Source organism: Hemiscyllium ocellatum, chromosome 19 (genome assembly GCF_020745735.1).
Source record: "Hemiscyllium ocellatum isolate sHemOce1 chromosome 19, sHemOce1.pat.X.cur, whole genome shotgun sequence".
Classification (NCBI taxonomy): Eukaryota; Metazoa; Chordata; class Chondrichthyes; order Orectolobiformes; family Hemiscylliidae; genus Hemiscyllium; species Hemiscyllium ocellatum.
The window spans coordinates 38,181,684-38,198,805 of record NC_083419.1 but is presented as its reverse complement, the minus strand read 5'-3'; the positions used below and the strand labels follow the sequence as shown (position 1 = coordinate 38,198,805).

Below are 17,122 nucleotides of genomic sequence, written 5' to 3'. Positions count from 1 at the left end.
TTTTCATGTGCAAATAAAGGGTGACTTAGTGACAAGGTACCAGCCCCTATGGAGTTTTTTCAGGTACGATAAATGATGTTGCATAGAGCACCATTGACCCCTTCAGTAACAAAATTGAGTCATTAACAGGCAGTTGAGTTCTGGGTTAAGCACTGTGCATAATCAGGAGACCAAGCCTGCTTAATGGTATGGGGAAACAGTCACCACCAAGACAAAGGCTTGCAATGCAAATAAACAAGTGTCTATGACCCATCCTAGAGGTTATCATTAACATTAATGGAATGTCATCTTGTAGATAGAGATTTTTCCTTGTAGGGAGTTTTCTTGGCAACAAATATTCTCAGTAGGAGCTGTAATAAAATAGTTAGCACTACAATCCCATCATGAGGTATGTGAGATGTTGATTATCCAGCTGACTTCGAAGTCTGAGCCATCTCTGGATGGTTACTATTCAGTCCAGCCATGTGATCATAGTAGATACTTTTGCTGGGCTGTTAATATGATGATATAATATATAAATACGTATTAAATTTGTTTATTTTAAAAATGCCTTTGCCTGGGGTTGGGGAGTATGAATTTTACTTTTCTTTCATATGTGTTTTGGAAAAAAGGAACCAGATAAAGAAATATTTATGCATATTATTCACAAACATAGGTCACATTTATTCAGTTAATTGATGGAATGTCAGCTTCAGCTTGCATCTCTTCACGTAACGTCCCCAAATGATGTATTTGCAGATAAGTAGTTCTTCATGATGGTACGCAAAAATCCTACATTTGGCATTGCATTAAACACAGACACCTTAAATGGCATAAACAATTGAGTAGTCTCAGTGCCTGAATACAGCAAATAAAGCATTGGACCTGCTCACTTTCAGGGATGTGTACTGGGGAACTGCACATTCTTTGGTGTCAAACCAAAAGAGGATTTAATGCAGGTTTAGAAACAATTCCAAATTTATGGCATCTGGAAAAATATCATTTGCTACTCAGGTACTACCTTTAATATGCAAATTTCCCTGATTGCTGATGGAGGGAAGTTGTAAAGTATCTAAAACTTTCACCTTCTTTCCAAAATTATTGAACATGGCAATCAAATGTGTAATAAAATTTATTTCTGGGTGATAGTGATGGTGGCAAGGGTAGGGGAATTGTATTGGTTTCAGAACTCTGTGGAGATCTGTGAACTCCTTCTGTTCCTTCGGAAACTGAGCTACTGGGCTCAGGTTGACATAGATTGCAGATGTCAATCCTCATTGGAGTAGCAAATTAAGAATTAAGGGCCTCTATTCCCAGACTCATCATAATAGTTAAGGATTTAATCAAGACTGCAAAATTCCCTCATTTACTTGTCTTTAATCAGAGTTACTATTTATTTCAAAGGTGTAGGTTCAAGCTACACATAAACAAATAAGAACTGTAATCACATAACTATCAGTTAAAATTCTATTTCTCTCAAACTCCCTGATACATAGTTGCAGATAGACAAAAAAAATTGGTGTTGTGAGTTGAGGGAATATTTGGGAAGGCTGTTCAATAGTCCCTATTGTCAAGGTTTGCTATGATGATCCTTTTGGTTTACCAGGACCAGCCTGTCATCAACACCTTTCTTCTCCAGGTACTTTCACAGAACATATAACTATACAGTACAGGAATAGACCCTTTGGCCCTTGATGCCGAAAATGACACAAAATTAAACTAGTCCCTTCTGCTTGCCCTTGGTCCAGATCCCTCCATTCCTTATGCATATGCATGTGCTTATCTAAAAGTCTCTTAAACACTCCTATCATATCAGCCTCCACCACCACCCCAGCAGCATGTTCCAGGCTCATCCCACTCTTGGGATAAAAAGCTTGTCCCTCACATCTCTTTTGAACTTTTCCCCCTCTCACCTTAAATGCATGCACCCTCGTCACCTGCTCTGGGAAAGAAAGTCTAACTGCAAACCCTATATATGCATCTCACAATTTTATAGACTGCTATCAAGTCTCCCCTCAGCAACCGCTGCTCCAGAGAAATCAACCCCAATTTTTCTAGCCTCTGCTTATAACTCATACCCTCTAATTCAGGCAGCATCCTGATAAAACTCTCCTGCACTGTCTCCAAAGCCTCCACCTCCCTCCTATAATGTGGTGACCAAAACTGAATGCAATACTCTAAGTGTGGCCTATCCAAAGTCTTATGAAGCTGCAACATGACATTCTGACTCTTGTGTTCAATTACCCAACCAATATAGGCAAGCAGGTCATATGCCTTCTTTACCACCCTATCTACCTGCGTGGCCACTTTAGGGAACTATGGACTTGAACTCCAAGATCCCTCTCAACATCAATGTTGTTCAATGTTGTATACCTTTCCTTAACATTTGATCTCCCAAATTACAGCACCTCACACTTACCCAGATTAAACTCCATCTGCCATTTCTCCATCCACATATGCAACTGATCTATATTCTGCTGTCTCCTTTGACAACCTTCTACACTATCCACAGCTCGACCAATCTTTGTATCATCTGCAAATTTACGATCCCATCCATCTACATTTTCATCCAAGGCATTTGTATCTATCACAAACATAAAACATATATTTAACCTGATTGTAGGAGGTACAAAGTGACAGGCTCACAACTTATAATCTCTCTAATTTATTGGTAGATAACAATAGTTTACAGCAACTGGTAGAGGAAAATAAATGTCTTTCTTCAACCTTGAGACATTTTTTACTTCAGGGTCAAGGACACTACCCCTTCTTTCAGAGATCTGAAGGCTTCTGATTATGTCATTCACAACCACCAGCTGTTCAATTGCTCAGAGCCAATTACAGCAGTTATTAATGGGCAGAAGTTATTTATCATTGACAACTAGTTATCATGCCACAGACAAATCAATTACTTGATACCAGTCAAATTTTGTACACATTCCCCTGTGCCAGTTCATCTGCAACTAAACTTCCCCAATTGGTTGAACATACATGTCAACAGCATATACAACAAATGGAACAAGCTGATTGCTTGCTTTTAAAAGGTGCAGCAATCCCCTCCACAACTCTTGGTTTTAACAACAGCTTATTTTCCCCTTTCAGTCCATAATTAAAAATACAAAAAAAATGAAAACATGTGATCTTTACAGAGAACAAAGTCTCAGACGGTTCTGTGGTTTAATTCACTTGAACTGTATTGATGGCAGTCAAACTTTAGGAGAATTAACTTGCCATGTCATACAGCTTTGGGGAGAGGTCATTTAAAATCTGCCCCATATCTTTTTGCAGAATACTACACTCAGGTAGGCTGTCTGGCCACTGCTGTGCTGTATTAAGGTTTAAAACTGGGTGAGGCATCTTCTTCCCTCTCATTCTGTCTACGTGGGAGAAGGTTTGGTTAATCCAACTTCTTGCTCTGCCAGAGGGTGTGGGCTTCTTTTCATCTACAGTCATCTGCCTGTGCAAACTTTGTGCATTGCTAATTAATTCTGGAGAGAAGGGCTCTGTTGGCTACATTTTAGCTGCATCTCCCACAATCTTTGCTACTTGAGATCTAGTACACTGGCAGTCTTTTAACTCTTTAACTGGATGAGGCGTTCATTTTAGCATCTGTCCAATAGTATGGAAACCCTTTGGGCTTTGTCTTAAATCAACATTAGGATTACTCCCTTCAATTCTTCTAAGTTCTATGTGCTTTTCTTGGACTCTTTGCATCCTTTTCAATATCAGTTCAGCCCTTTTAATCACAGAGGGTTTTATCTGGTTTGCTGTTTTGGATTCTTCTGCCCCAGACAAGGCCACTGAACCTAGTCCAGCTTTCTGTATCTTTGCAGAACCTTGAAGTGATTCGTTCACTTCCTTTCCCTGGGAGCCAGACAGAATCCTGTTTGCTCTGTTTATCTCGGAGTCCTCTCTTGACCCTATTTACTTTGGCCTTTTAATAGCTTGGCCTCCCTCAATTCCTGTGGCTGCTTGGTCTCCCTTGTGGTGCCTGTCTGGCTTGGACCTGTTGGGGTTACTGTACCTTAATTGTTGGCCAGCTCATTCCGGAGTAGGAAGTCTATCCCTGCACGAGGAGATTCAGAATGATCTCTATGATTAAGAGACCCCTGACTAAAATCACACGGAACTTGGTGGAGAGCAAAAGACATGCACCCTCCAATCCCTCCTCTGAAATGAGCGATTGAGTAACCTGAGTGTCTGAATACAGCAAATAAAGCTGTGGACTTTCTTGTTTTCAGGGATGTGTACTGGGAAACTGCACATTGTTTGGTGTCAAGTCAAAGGAGGGTTTGTTACTGAATTCAACCTAGGAAATGGTCTGCAACACATTTTCACACACATTCATCCACAAAAGAAGAGAAGAGAGGAGGAGAGAAGTTACAAATTAATTCACAAGGATATCAGGATTATTTTCTATGCATGCAAGAGGTCAGTAATTCAATGCCTAGTTGAGGTTGCCTCAGTTGACAGGAGTCCCTTCTGCAGGAAAACACATGAAATTGAAGAGCTACTGATGGTGTAGTAGTTGAACAATCATAAGTTTCCTTCCAAAAATCAGACCGTGGACAGATACTGAGATCAAAGCCTGACAGTTCGCTAAGGCTACAGCTACTTGCTTTTCTGTTGTTGTCAGTTGACTGACTAATACAAGCCAAAATAGTATATTGAAAGTAGATTCAAATAAACCAACACTGTCAATCATATGACTGGGGCTTCTGGTTGAAACACCCTGCTAACAAAGAGATTTTTAATGTCCACTCGTCAGAAATCATGTTGTTTTTTAGCAGGTAACTGTGGAGTCATTGCTAAGTTAGATATCTCAGGTACTAGTCCCATGTGTTGTCTTGACTGGAATGAATGTATTGGTTTTGGGTCCTCTTTCATTTGACATCTATATAAGTGATTTGGATGACAACATAGAAGGCATGATTAGTAAGTTTGCAGATGACACCAAAATCGGTGGCACAGTAGACTGTGAAGGTTTTCTAAGATCACAAAGAGATCTTGATCAAATGAGTCAGTGGGCTGAAAAATGGCAGATAGACTTCAATCTGGAGAAATGCCAGGTATTTTATTTTGGTACTACAAACAAGGGTAGGACTTATACAATTAATGGTAGGGCTTTGGGAAGTGTTGTAGAACAGAGGGATTTTGGGGTTCAGGTACATAATTTTTTGAGGTGTGCATCACATATAGACAGTGTGATTAAAAAGGCATTTAGCACACTTGCTCAGTCCTTTGAGTATAAGGGTTGGGAACATCATGTTGAGGTTGTACAGGACATTGGTGAGGCCTCTTCTGGAATACTGTGTCCACTTATGGTTGCCTCATTACAGGAAGGATATTATCAAGCTGGAGAGGGTTCAGTAAAGATTTAACATGATTTTACTGGGTATGGAAGGTCTGAGTTATAAAGAAAGACTGGAAATAGGATGGGCACTATTTTTTTGGTGGAGCATAAGAGGTGGCCTTACAGAAGTTTATAAAGCAATAACAGGTATAGATAGAGTTAATGGTAGTTGTTCTTTCTCTAGGATGGAGAATTTCAAGACTAGAGGGCACATTTTTATGGTGAGAGGAGGGAGAATTTAAAAAAGACATCAGGGGCAATTTTTTTAAAAAAGAGGGTAGTTCACATGTGGAGTGAACTTCCTGAGGAATGGTTGTAGATACAATTACAATTTTTAAAAGGCTTTAGGATAAGTGCATGAATAGGAAAGGTTTGGAGGGATATGGGCCAGGACAGGCAGGTGGGACTCGTTAGTTGAGGATTATGTTTGGCATGGATTGGTTTGACCAAAGGGTCTGTTTCCACGCTGTATGACTCTATAACTTTATGAATGCACTACCATATTTTAAGGAGTCCATGAGTTAGCTTTTGTCCTGATAATTGCTGGAAATTTCTGGAAACAGTCAGTTTGTTCATTGTCCAAAAACACCACTTTAACATTCAGCAACAGACCACTCACAACAAAAAGTTAAGAAAGTCAATGCAGATTTTTCTTAGACAAAGAATTAATCTCTCACTGCCCTCTGGGCATTATAAAATCATAACTTGTAACCAATATCACAGCCTCCTTCACTAGCATCCCTGTATATATACTGTCCCAAAAGTAGTACAGACCAACAGAGATGGCAGAGTGATACACAATGAGGAAAAAGTGGCTTTGGGAGTCCTCAATGTTGACTTGGACCCGGTGAATTGCATTACATCAGGTCAAGGATGGCAACAAAACCTGCTGATTACCAACTCCCATCCTTTCTCAGGTGATTAATCAGTGCTCCTCTCAGATGAACATCACTTGCAAAAGTACTGAGAGCAGGAAGGGCACAAAATGCATTCTTGGTGGAATACTCAAATGTTTATCACCAAAAAACTGGCTCAGTCGCACCTCTACTGGCCAAGGCCAGACATAACGGCCTGTGACAAATGGCGAGAGAACCAACAAGAGGGGAAAACTTAGGTGATACTATCCTTTTAAATTTATCTAATGCAGTCACTGTGTTGTACTCATGGAGATCAAGCCCAGCTTACACTAAAGATATCCTCCAGCATGTTGTGTAATACTATTGCCATGCTAAATGAGATAGATTCAGAATAGATCTTGCAACTTGAACAGGGTATTCATGAGACACTGTTGGCCATTTATAGCAGTTGAATTTATTCAATCAAAATATGCAAGCTCATAGCCCAGCATGTCTCTCATTTTACCACTGTCAATAAATCAGAGAACCAAACTTGACATTCAATCAGGGCTATGAGATCATGTCTGGAGCAGCACCAGACACATCTAAAAATGGTGTTTCAACCTGATGAGACTATAGGTTGAAAATGGTAAACAATCCCAAAAGTATTGGATAAAATCTAAAATCTGAAGGAGTCCTGCCACATCTAATCGTGGGTGATGTTAGGCAGCAAAACAACTGATGCGAGGAAGAGGTTCCATCTGAAATGATGTGTGAACCCACCATTTCAGTGTAAAAGGTGAGGCATTTGCAACCAGAATTAGCTGCTGAATGGATGATCCATTGCAGCCTCCTTCCCAGCTCATCATTGCAAGACTTTGAATAATTTGATTCGCTCCACTTGATATCAAAACAATTGAAGGTACTGGGTACATCAAAAGTCCTGACAATATCACAAATGTCTAGCTTGACCAGACTTGTGCTCCAGAAATTGTGACAATCTTAGTTGAACCAGCAAGCCACAACCCTGGCATTCTGCTGACAATGTGGAAAATTGCCCAGGTATATCACCGTCACAAAGTGCAGGCTAAATTCAATCTGACAATTGTGACTCCATCAGCTTATTCTCAATTTTGTCAGAAGATGATGAGAAGTGTCAATGTTGGGATGATACCTGGCCGAATGGCCCATGACTGCAGGTCATTCTCCTTAGCCATGGATATCACTGCATGACTTCCTCAAAGTGGTGTCCTTGGCTCAATCCTTTTCAACTGCTCCATCAATGACCCCCTTGGCCACCAATATCACTGCACGAGGTCCTCAGAGTAGTGTCGTAGGCTCAACCCTCTTCAACTGCTTCATTAATTACCCCTGTCCTTTGTAAGAAATGAAGTGGGGATGCTCACTGTTTTCTGAAACTGTTCAGCAATGTAGACAGCTGCTCAAATACTGAAGTAGTCCATGCTCATGTGTAACAACACCTGGATAACATTCAGGCTTAGGATGTCAATGGTAAATGACATATTGGCAGACAATGATATACTTCAGCAACACAGAATCTAAATTTCTCTTCTTGACACTCAATGGCATTGCCACACTGAATCTCCCATCATCATCATCCTAGAGGTCATCATTGACCAGATACTTAACTGGAGCAGCCATGTAAATATTAGGCTGCTAGACAGTTCAGAGATGGAAAGTTTGCAATAACTCACCACTTGGCACCCCAAAGCCTGTCCACCATCGACAAGACAAAAGTCAGGAGTGCAATGGAGTACTTGCTCACTCCTTTTCCAAACATGCCACTGGTTCCAAGTAAAAAAATTCCTTGATTGTCAAGGGAGGAGTAAAATAGGCAATGAAAGCTTAGTAGCAGTACTTCCTACTTCAAGACTTGGGAGATATACTTGCTGTACACCATCCCTAGCCACTACTGAGAAGAAATGGATGAATTATTATTATTTTACCCACCCCATTCCTCAAATTTCCATTTGTCATAACTAATTTTCCTTGCGGCCCAAACCAAAAGTGTAACTTGTGTGAAAATGTACTTTTACGTTTTTACAGGAGGCATTATCACTGGACTGTTAATCCAGAAACCTAGGTAATGTTCCAGGGACCTGGGTTCAAATCCCGCCATGGCAGATGGTGCAATTTGAGTTCACAAAAATCAGGAATTAAGTGTCTAATGATGACCATGAAAATTGTTGATTATCAGAAAAAAACCCATGCAGTCCATTAGGGAAGGAAACTGCCATCCTTACCTAATCTGGCCTACATGTGGCTCTAGGCCCACAATAAGTTTGTTAACTCTAAGCTGCCCTCTGTCTTGGCAATATTTGCTGGCCTAGCCGGTGTTGCCCACGTCCCATGAATGAATAAAAATTGTTTAAACTGACAACACTTTCAGGTGATAATGTTGTATATAGCACCATTTTGTACAAGCATTGAACTATGTACAAAGCCCAAGCATAATCTGAGACTTTCCAAATAGCACTTAATTTTAGCACTTCGATTTCTTTTTCATTAGGCCCACCAAAGCCATTGTCTATTTTTTCTATGTTAGCAAACTAAATATTATTTCTCACCTGAAATTTTCTCCTGGCAACAAAATATTGCATTCGTCGAATAACCTTTATGGCAGCTCTGTGTGCTTCTGATAATCTGTAAAACAGTGGGGAACAAAGGTTCTATTTAATGTTTTCCAGTGAAATAGTGTATAAATACACTGGATGGGATAGAGCCAAACCATGCACACTGGATGGTCTCAAACTGTGCTGAATTATGAAAGTTAGTGTAGATACAATTAACTCTAATTTACTTGGGATGGGGAAAGAAAGAACAACACACGAAAAGGATAACAAGTATTCGAACAGAGTTTATTATAGGCCTTACTGATACATTTTCCATGCTTTCCCTTAAGTTAAAGGAACTACTTAATTGTTCATCAAATTTTCTATTCCATCTATTTAGGTCAGATTTATTTTCCACAGAATGACTCAAATCATGACAAATACACTACCTGTAACTATCCAGTGAAATATAGGCATGAAACAGTACATTGATCCAAGTGTGGTATTTCTCTATGTATGGATTAAAGTTTATTGAAACCAAGTTTGAAATTAGAAGATAGAACATAGAAAAATACAGCAAAGAACAGGCATGATTTTCTTTCTGGAAATAGGTTTGGTATTTTGTCCACTGATATCCTCCATCATCTTGCCATCTTCAATTTTAACATATTCAAAAGGTCATCTGAAATCATTGGGGATTTGTTTTAAATATGCGGGTCAGTGTCCAATTGCATTTTGTTCATTTTGTTAACTTCATTGATTTCCTTGTGCCAGCAAAAGCATAAATGCTCAAATTACCCTCATGTGATCCCAGAAGGAAAAATGAGATATATTGGTTTAACTCATCTTGTACACTTTAAAATCGAAGATCAGTGTGTTCATAACCAGCTGTACAGGGTTTTCCCTCAGAAATACTTCACATTGTTCTGTGCTCACAATTAATCTTTTATTTCTTGGCTTTCACCCAAACCTTTGCTCACATCAACCAGCTAGCTATTTTCTTCCATTAGTCTGGGTTAGCAGCAAGCATTTGGAGAAATGCAAAAGTACTTAGTGTATTGCTGACCGGTTTAATCATAGCTAAAGATCACACAACTCCAGGTTATAGTTCAACAGGTTTATTTAAAAGTACAAGCTTTCAGAGCACTGCTCCTTCATCAGAATGCTAGTAGGCAGGATCATAGGACACAGAATTTATAGTCAATTGTGTGATCATGTCCACTCTACCTCTGCAAGTGCCTCTGTGTGTAGTCTGTGGCAGGCATTAAGGTCATGGTGTCAGAATGGTAGAGCTGAAAATGTATGGATTTTTAGGCCTTAAAAGGGCCAGATAATGAAAGAAAAAGCAAGGAAGACAAACAATCTGCAACTTTGAAGACACCCATTTTGAACCTTTATTAATATTACTTATAACAGAATTTGTTCAATATCAGAGGTGAAGGCAAGGCCAAAATAATTAACATGTGACCAGACAGATACATCCAGCTTAATCCTGTGCATTTGGACAACTGAAAATTCTCTCATTAGAGATAGGATCCTTTGTGCCTAAAACAGTCCTGTCATGAGATTACATCTACTGAGAAAGGAGAAGAAAGACATTTTGCAGGTTTTGGCTGTCTTACTATTTTAAAATAAGTGAGAGTGGAAGGTCACGTCAGCATCGATAAGGAGAGTTTTAGGTAGCCTCAGTTCCAGCATGCATGTTAAGAAGGAACTGAAAAGGAAGGGAATATCAAAAAATTGACAACTTGAACTAGCACTATGGTGGCAGGGGGGATAAAAAGGAAAATTTAAAGTATCTGTACAGCCAAAAGATCTCAAAAAAACTTTGAAGACATCACAGTGCCATGATACAATCACTGAAGAACTTTTGCAACAACTTGCCAAAGCAAAGTTCTTCACTACCCTCAAAGTGAAGGATGGTTACTGGTAAGTGAAGCTGCATGGAAGCAGCCATTTTCTAACTACATTCTGGATACCATTCGGTATAGACAGATAGTTACAGAGTCGCGTTTCCACTGCTTCAGAAAGTATCAACACAGATAGCATGATACTTATAATCATTAGGGAATCAAGGCAGGAAAGTGGATTTGAGGATGATCAGATTAGCCATGATCTCATTGAACGGTTAGAGCAAACTAATTATGCTGAATACCTCCTTCAGCTCCTATGGTGTAATGGTGATGGTTATCTTCCAGGTGGGGAAGCTATTGCAGAAATCTTGCTTTTCTGTGGATGTGGAAACACAATGGAAGAAGCCATCTCAGACATTATAACTACAAGAGAGCGATTTTGAGATGAACCTGAAATTGAATGTGAAAACACTGTAATTGAAGATTGCTAAGTTCAAGTAAATAGGTTGTTTATTGACAGCAAAATGACTTCACCAGGATCCTGTCAAAGAGAGCGGTAGCAGGGATGCAGCAACCAAAACATATGAAAGTGATATAATTATTTATTTGATTCAGGAAGTATTTACCATATTTCCTGTTTAATTTGACATCAAATTAAAAGTGCAAAACTCTATTCATGTTCATTGTTAAGGACACACAGTTGCATTGGGGCACAGAACCAGAAGCAGTTTTCCCAAGAATCAAACAACTAGCGATTACAATGCCAGTGTTGAGGTACTACAATGATGAAGTTACCTTGCAATCTAGCAATTGGAGCAACTATTATGAAGCAAGAAAAACTAGTTATATTTATATACTGTGTGTAAAGACAAAGTGAGTGATGTTATGCTCAGATAATGAAACATGCTTGGCTATTGCCTTTGTTTGCAAGCCTTGTAATCAATGTTTGTTTGGGAGTGCCTAAGTGACAGTGGAATCTGACTATAAGCCATTTCAGGACATTTTTTTCAAACTACTTCTTGCTGATATAAAGCATCTGCAAGGAATGTTAGGTTATTTCCAGAGATATAATCTGGATGTGGCACACTCGCAAAGGAAACAGCTGTACATTGCCAACATACTATGGAGAATGGCACTCTTTATAAAAGGATGATAAGACAGAGTGTGAAACCCAACAGATTCAATGAACTTGACAAGCTCTGGAAGTTATCAATCCAGCAGATTCATGAATCCATTAAACTAATATCTTGTTCTAAACAAGCAAACTGCGTAACACAATATAGCTCTTTAAGTGCTGCAGGGAGTAGTGATGAAAAGATGGCCTGACAACAGCAATGATATACCTGTTCCTACAAGAGTACACTGGGCATACAGAGATGAAGTGATAGCGAAGATGGCATTGTATACAAAGGAAATAGAGTCACTATCCCCCAGGAGTTGAGAAAAAAGATGTTGAAGCACAACCATTCAAGCATCAAGAAATTAGGTCTAGTCTGAGGAAGTGCTCAATGAGACAAACATGAGAAATTAGGTTCAAACAGCCAGTGCACTGCCTGTAACAAATATCAAGCCAAAGAACTGTTTATAACACATGACATTCCAGTCAAACCAATGAAAAAGCTTGAAATAGTCTTCTTTATATTCACAGGAAATTATTCCTGAAAGCTCACTTCAGTTGTTACGACATTGCAGACATAACAATAAATGACATTGGCCCTTGATGCGAGAGTGGAGAATTCAGTCACTACCTAATGGCAGCCATACTATCATCACTGAAATGGAAAGGTCGAAGTGATTTTTAAAATCACCAAAGGGATCATTAAAAAGAATCAAACAAATCCAGCATAGACTTGTACAAGGCAATCCTTGAGTGGAGAAATATGCCTACTGAATACTTAGAAAGTAATTCAGCCCAATGCCTAATATCACATTGCACTCAAGTTACTCTTGCAATCGTGAAAAAAAACTAATGAATCTATTATTAGTAACAGGCATTAGTGACAAAATTAAGGTGAAACAACAGTCAACTTTCACTTTGACAAAACTTTCTCGTCACTGCTAGAGCTGAGCATTAGAGAGCCAATCAGAGTGCAAGCAGTCAATGTACTAAACACTTCCAACAGAAGTCAGTTCACATGGTAACTTGGGATCTGAGGAAAGCAGTTGTCACCTCAATTGCTTGCATTGAATATGAGCTGATATGACACAACTGCAGACAAATGGACAAGTAGTTCCTTGATTGCAGGCAGCAGATCAGGAAGGAATGATATCACTTCAGGCTCAAAAATGCACTATTCTAAAGCAATAAAAATGAATCAACAACACATCAACATCATTTTCCATAGGAAGTACATTCTCTGGAGAAGGTGAATCAATTTATGAATGAGAAGGTATTACAGGAACTACCAACAACTCACACTAGTAATTTGAAGACCAGCATGGTTTAAAGACAGCATATGCAATGCATTTGCAGATACTGGTGAAAGTGGAACAGACTCGAGTTAACACACAGGTTTATTGGCAAATAATAATGTTTTAAAATATATGGATATAAGCTTGCTCACTGATCTGGAAGGTTCGTTATCAGACATTTCGTCACCATACTAGGTAACATCATCAGTGAACCTCCAGTGAAGAAATGGTGGTATGGCCCACTTTTTATTTATGTATCTTTACATACAGCTGAGAAAGGACACCACTTTGACTGGGTCAACACGTCTATCCTAGGACAAGCCAAACAAAGAGACGTGCGAGAATTCCTAGAAGCATGGCACTCCACTTCAACTCTTTCAACAAACACACCTAATATGGTGATGAAATGTCTGAAAATGAACCTTCCAGCTCAGTGAGCAAACGTACATCCAGAACATCAACTTGAGCTACAAATCTTCCCAAAACCTGCTTTCAAAATATATACATAGGAAACTTACATACCTTGTAACTGAAAATGCTAATGCATGCAAATTATTTTGATGTGAAATAGAATGTTTGACGAAAAGCAATTGTATGTAGCACACTAGCTGTCTTACTGTAATGTTACCATTGTAAGTGCCTATATGCGTGCAATCATTAAACACACATCATTTGAAACAGCATGTAAATGATACCAGGGGGTTAAAATTATCTGACAATTATCACCTTGAATTTGTCTAGTGATTATCATGTCACTTGAGTACAGTTAAAGTTCCATACATAGACCCATCATTACACCAAAGAGATCCATCATTACACCAAAGAGATATTGTGACTGAAATTGAGTGATGCATTTGATACATATGATACAGCATTTCTTCAAGAATAACTAACAAACAAAATTGTCATCAATCTTGTCATAGTGATACAATTATGAATGTGGCTGTAATAAAAAAAAGTACCTGCCTGAACTGTACAGTCTATTGTATCTTTTACATTTCAAGCCAAATAAAACAAGAGTCACTGCATAAATAATGAAATGACATGTTTCTGGACATTGCCAATTGCTAGATTACACTGCCACTGATCTGATATTTGTGTATGTAATTTAAAGACTTAGATGCACTCAAACACATACCAAAGAACTCCAAGTGAAACAAATTTCTTAAAATTAATTAGGTTTTCCCACTTAATTATTAATTTCAATACCAAATAATTCTGCATAATATAATTCAAAATGCAAATGAATCATAATTTTGAAAATGTAACCTAATGTATTTGAGATTAATAATATGTTGCATCATTTATGATGAGAATTAATTTTTCAACCAGAAATCTTCTTTTATTTTGCTGACTGAAGTGTTGAGTAGCTCAACAACATGGACTAAAGTGTTTTTTTTATCTATAATTCTACCCCTGGCCTGATGGTGATAAGTACAATCTAGTTGAAGAGATAGAGGGAGTTCTGTAGTTGCAAACTAGTCAGCCTTTACATTTTTGGATGCTATCAAGTACATGTATCAGTTGAAGAACAGTCTAGCAATTTGACTTTTCAGAAACCCTGGGTGGCATGGTGGCACAGTGGTTAGCACTGCTGCCTCACATGGCCAGAGACTAGGGTTCAATTCCTCCTTCAGGCAACTGTGTGCGGAGTTTGCACGTTCTCCCCATGTCTGCGTGGGTTTCCTCTGGGTGCTCCAGTTTCCTCCCACAGTCTAAAAATGTGCCATGCTAAATTGCCCATAGTGTTAGGTGAAGGGGTAAATGAAGGAGAAGGGGTCTGGGTGGTTGCTGTCCAGAGGGTTGATGTGGACTTGTTGGGCCGAAGGGCCTGTTTCTGCACTATAAGTAATCTAATCTAAAAACCCCTTTGCTTTTTAACTTTGACTCTTGCCTCCTGCTGGGAGGCCATTTCTGTTGGATTAGATAGGAACAGTAAAGTAATGTGTCACTGAGATTCAGGATTTAAAAACTCCAAATGCATAATTTCACCTCTGCAACGCAATACATATTCTGAGTAAACATTAGTACAAGCGTTTAACAAGGATTTATTTTGTTTTTATTATACACAAGGAAGTGAATTACGATTTATCATATCTTTTTACTGGAATATTTAGACAGAATTTCCAAAAGGTTTAGATTGCCATCATGTATTTTGTTTAAATACTATTTTTTGGAGAATAGGAAAAAAATTTAAACAGGACAAGTGGCTTATGTTTAGCAATGGAGGCAATAAATACAAACAAACGTAACTAATTGTTGTCTGGAAGACTTAATCTTTTGTTGTTAAAATTTTCATTGTGGTTTTGTCAGAAAATTGATTGTCCAAAACAGACTAAAATCCACCACAAGTAGTGTTCCACCTTACACCTCTGAAATAATCCCCTGAGTTTTGTTTTCAAGTTTAAAGAAAACCACTGAAGCTTAAGTAGGAACAGGTGTTGACTGCTAGAGGGAAAAGTAGATTAGACTGGATTAGCGGATGCATAAATTATTGTTATAGCCGACAAGAATTTTGAAGTATTTATTGACTTCAGAAGATGGATCATAGTGGCACAGGCAAACTATGTCTAAAATCATGAACTTTACATCAATACCATCTAACACATGTTTCTTATTATTCTATTAGCTTTACTTTTTTCTCCTCTCCTCCTCCTGTAGAAATTTAGAGAACAAGTTGAATATGGTCTCAGAAAGGGCTTGGGGACTATGATGTATGACTTAACCACATTCATTCCACAAACATTGTTCTGGCAGTTCATTTACAGATATTTCTATTCAACCTGTTTAGTGATGTTATTACAAACTTTTGGAGCAGGTGGGACTTGAGCGCAGGCTTCCTGCTCTAGTGGTTGGGACATTGCCACTGCACCACAAGAGATCTTATGTGGAGTATCTTGCATAAACCAGGACCTCCCAGATGCAACTTTATTCTTGTGGGATATTTTCTGTCAACCTGGTCAGAGATGTTGTGACACTCCTGAGGCAGGCAGGCAGGCCTTGAACCCAAGCAGAAAGTGAGGACTTGGAAGAGACTAGGAGAAAGTGAGAAACTCAAGCCTCCTGGTCCAGGCAGAGACACTACCATTGCATCACTAGAGCCCTTCTTGCTCATTTATATGGTCACAGTCTACAGCTAGTGCGAAGTGTGCTATTAAGTGGCTATACATCTACAGGAGGCACAAAATCTTGAAATGCTACAAAAGTACCTGTGCTAATTAAAGCAAGCCTGTACCTCATACAAGGGAGAAGAGCTTTTCTGGAACAGTTGCTGAAATATACCGCAAAAGTGAATTGGATTTGATATAGGCACAGAAGAGCACTGTCCGACAAAGAGCAGGCATCATGTGTCTCTGATGCACCACTGGAGATTGTGATGGTTGAGGTGGAAAAGGTGATATGGCTCCTTCATTAATAAGGGGCCAGGTGGTCCTCTAAATAAACTTTGAAAGGCAAAGGGAGAGAATAGCTCTCATTCATCAGAATATAGCCCTGATGACTTGAACACAACATTGAACAAAGCTCAATGTTCAATATTACTGAATATATCAACAAATTATGCAAAGCACCACAGAAACATAGAAGGCTCCGAGAAATTTATGGCATAGGAGAAGGCTAATCAGCTCATTATATTGGTGTTGGCTAAGAAACGTCTATCCGACCAAATCTCACTTACCAGCCTCTTGGCTTGTATCCCCTTAGGTTATGGCTCTTCAAGTATGTAACCAAGTTACTTTTAAAGGCAGCAAAATCATAAGTTGATTGGTTGGTGAGTATTCAGTGAAAGTGCCTCTTTGTAAAGAGTTGACTGGTGAGTAATTTTACTTTCTATATCCTAGTGTCCAATTTAGTGTAAATAAACTGAAAATAAATTTAAGATATGACAGGACAGCTCAGCTATGTGCAATGTCTGTCCTGTACCATGTGATGAGTCTTGAATGCTTCATATGGCCTAGAAATGTAGGCAAATGTGAAGACTGCAGATGCTGGAAACCAGAGTTTAGATTAGAGTGGTGCAGGAAAAGCACAGCAGGTCAGGCAGCATCTGAGGAGCAGGAAAAGTGACGTTTCGGGCAAAAGCCCTTCATCAGGAATAGCTCTATTCCTGATGAAGGG

The 17,122-nt window shown here is 39.0% G+C and overlaps 1 protein-coding gene across 1 annotated transcript in view; it reads right to left on the bottom strand.

Annotated features, from left to right (window-relative positions):
* kcnq1.2 (potassium voltage-gated channel, KQT-like subfamily, member 1.2) overlaps nucleotides 1-17,122 on the bottom strand; it is a 358,931-nt gene that overhangs the window by 10,057 nt on the left and 331,752 nt on the right. Inside the window, exon 14 of the mRNA XM_060840067.1 lies at nucleotides 8,757-8,832. Within this exon, the coding sequence (XP_060696050.1) occupies nucleotides 8,757-8,832 (76 nt within the window). The remainder of the gene's footprint in view (nucleotides 1-8,756; nucleotides 8,833-17,122) is intronic.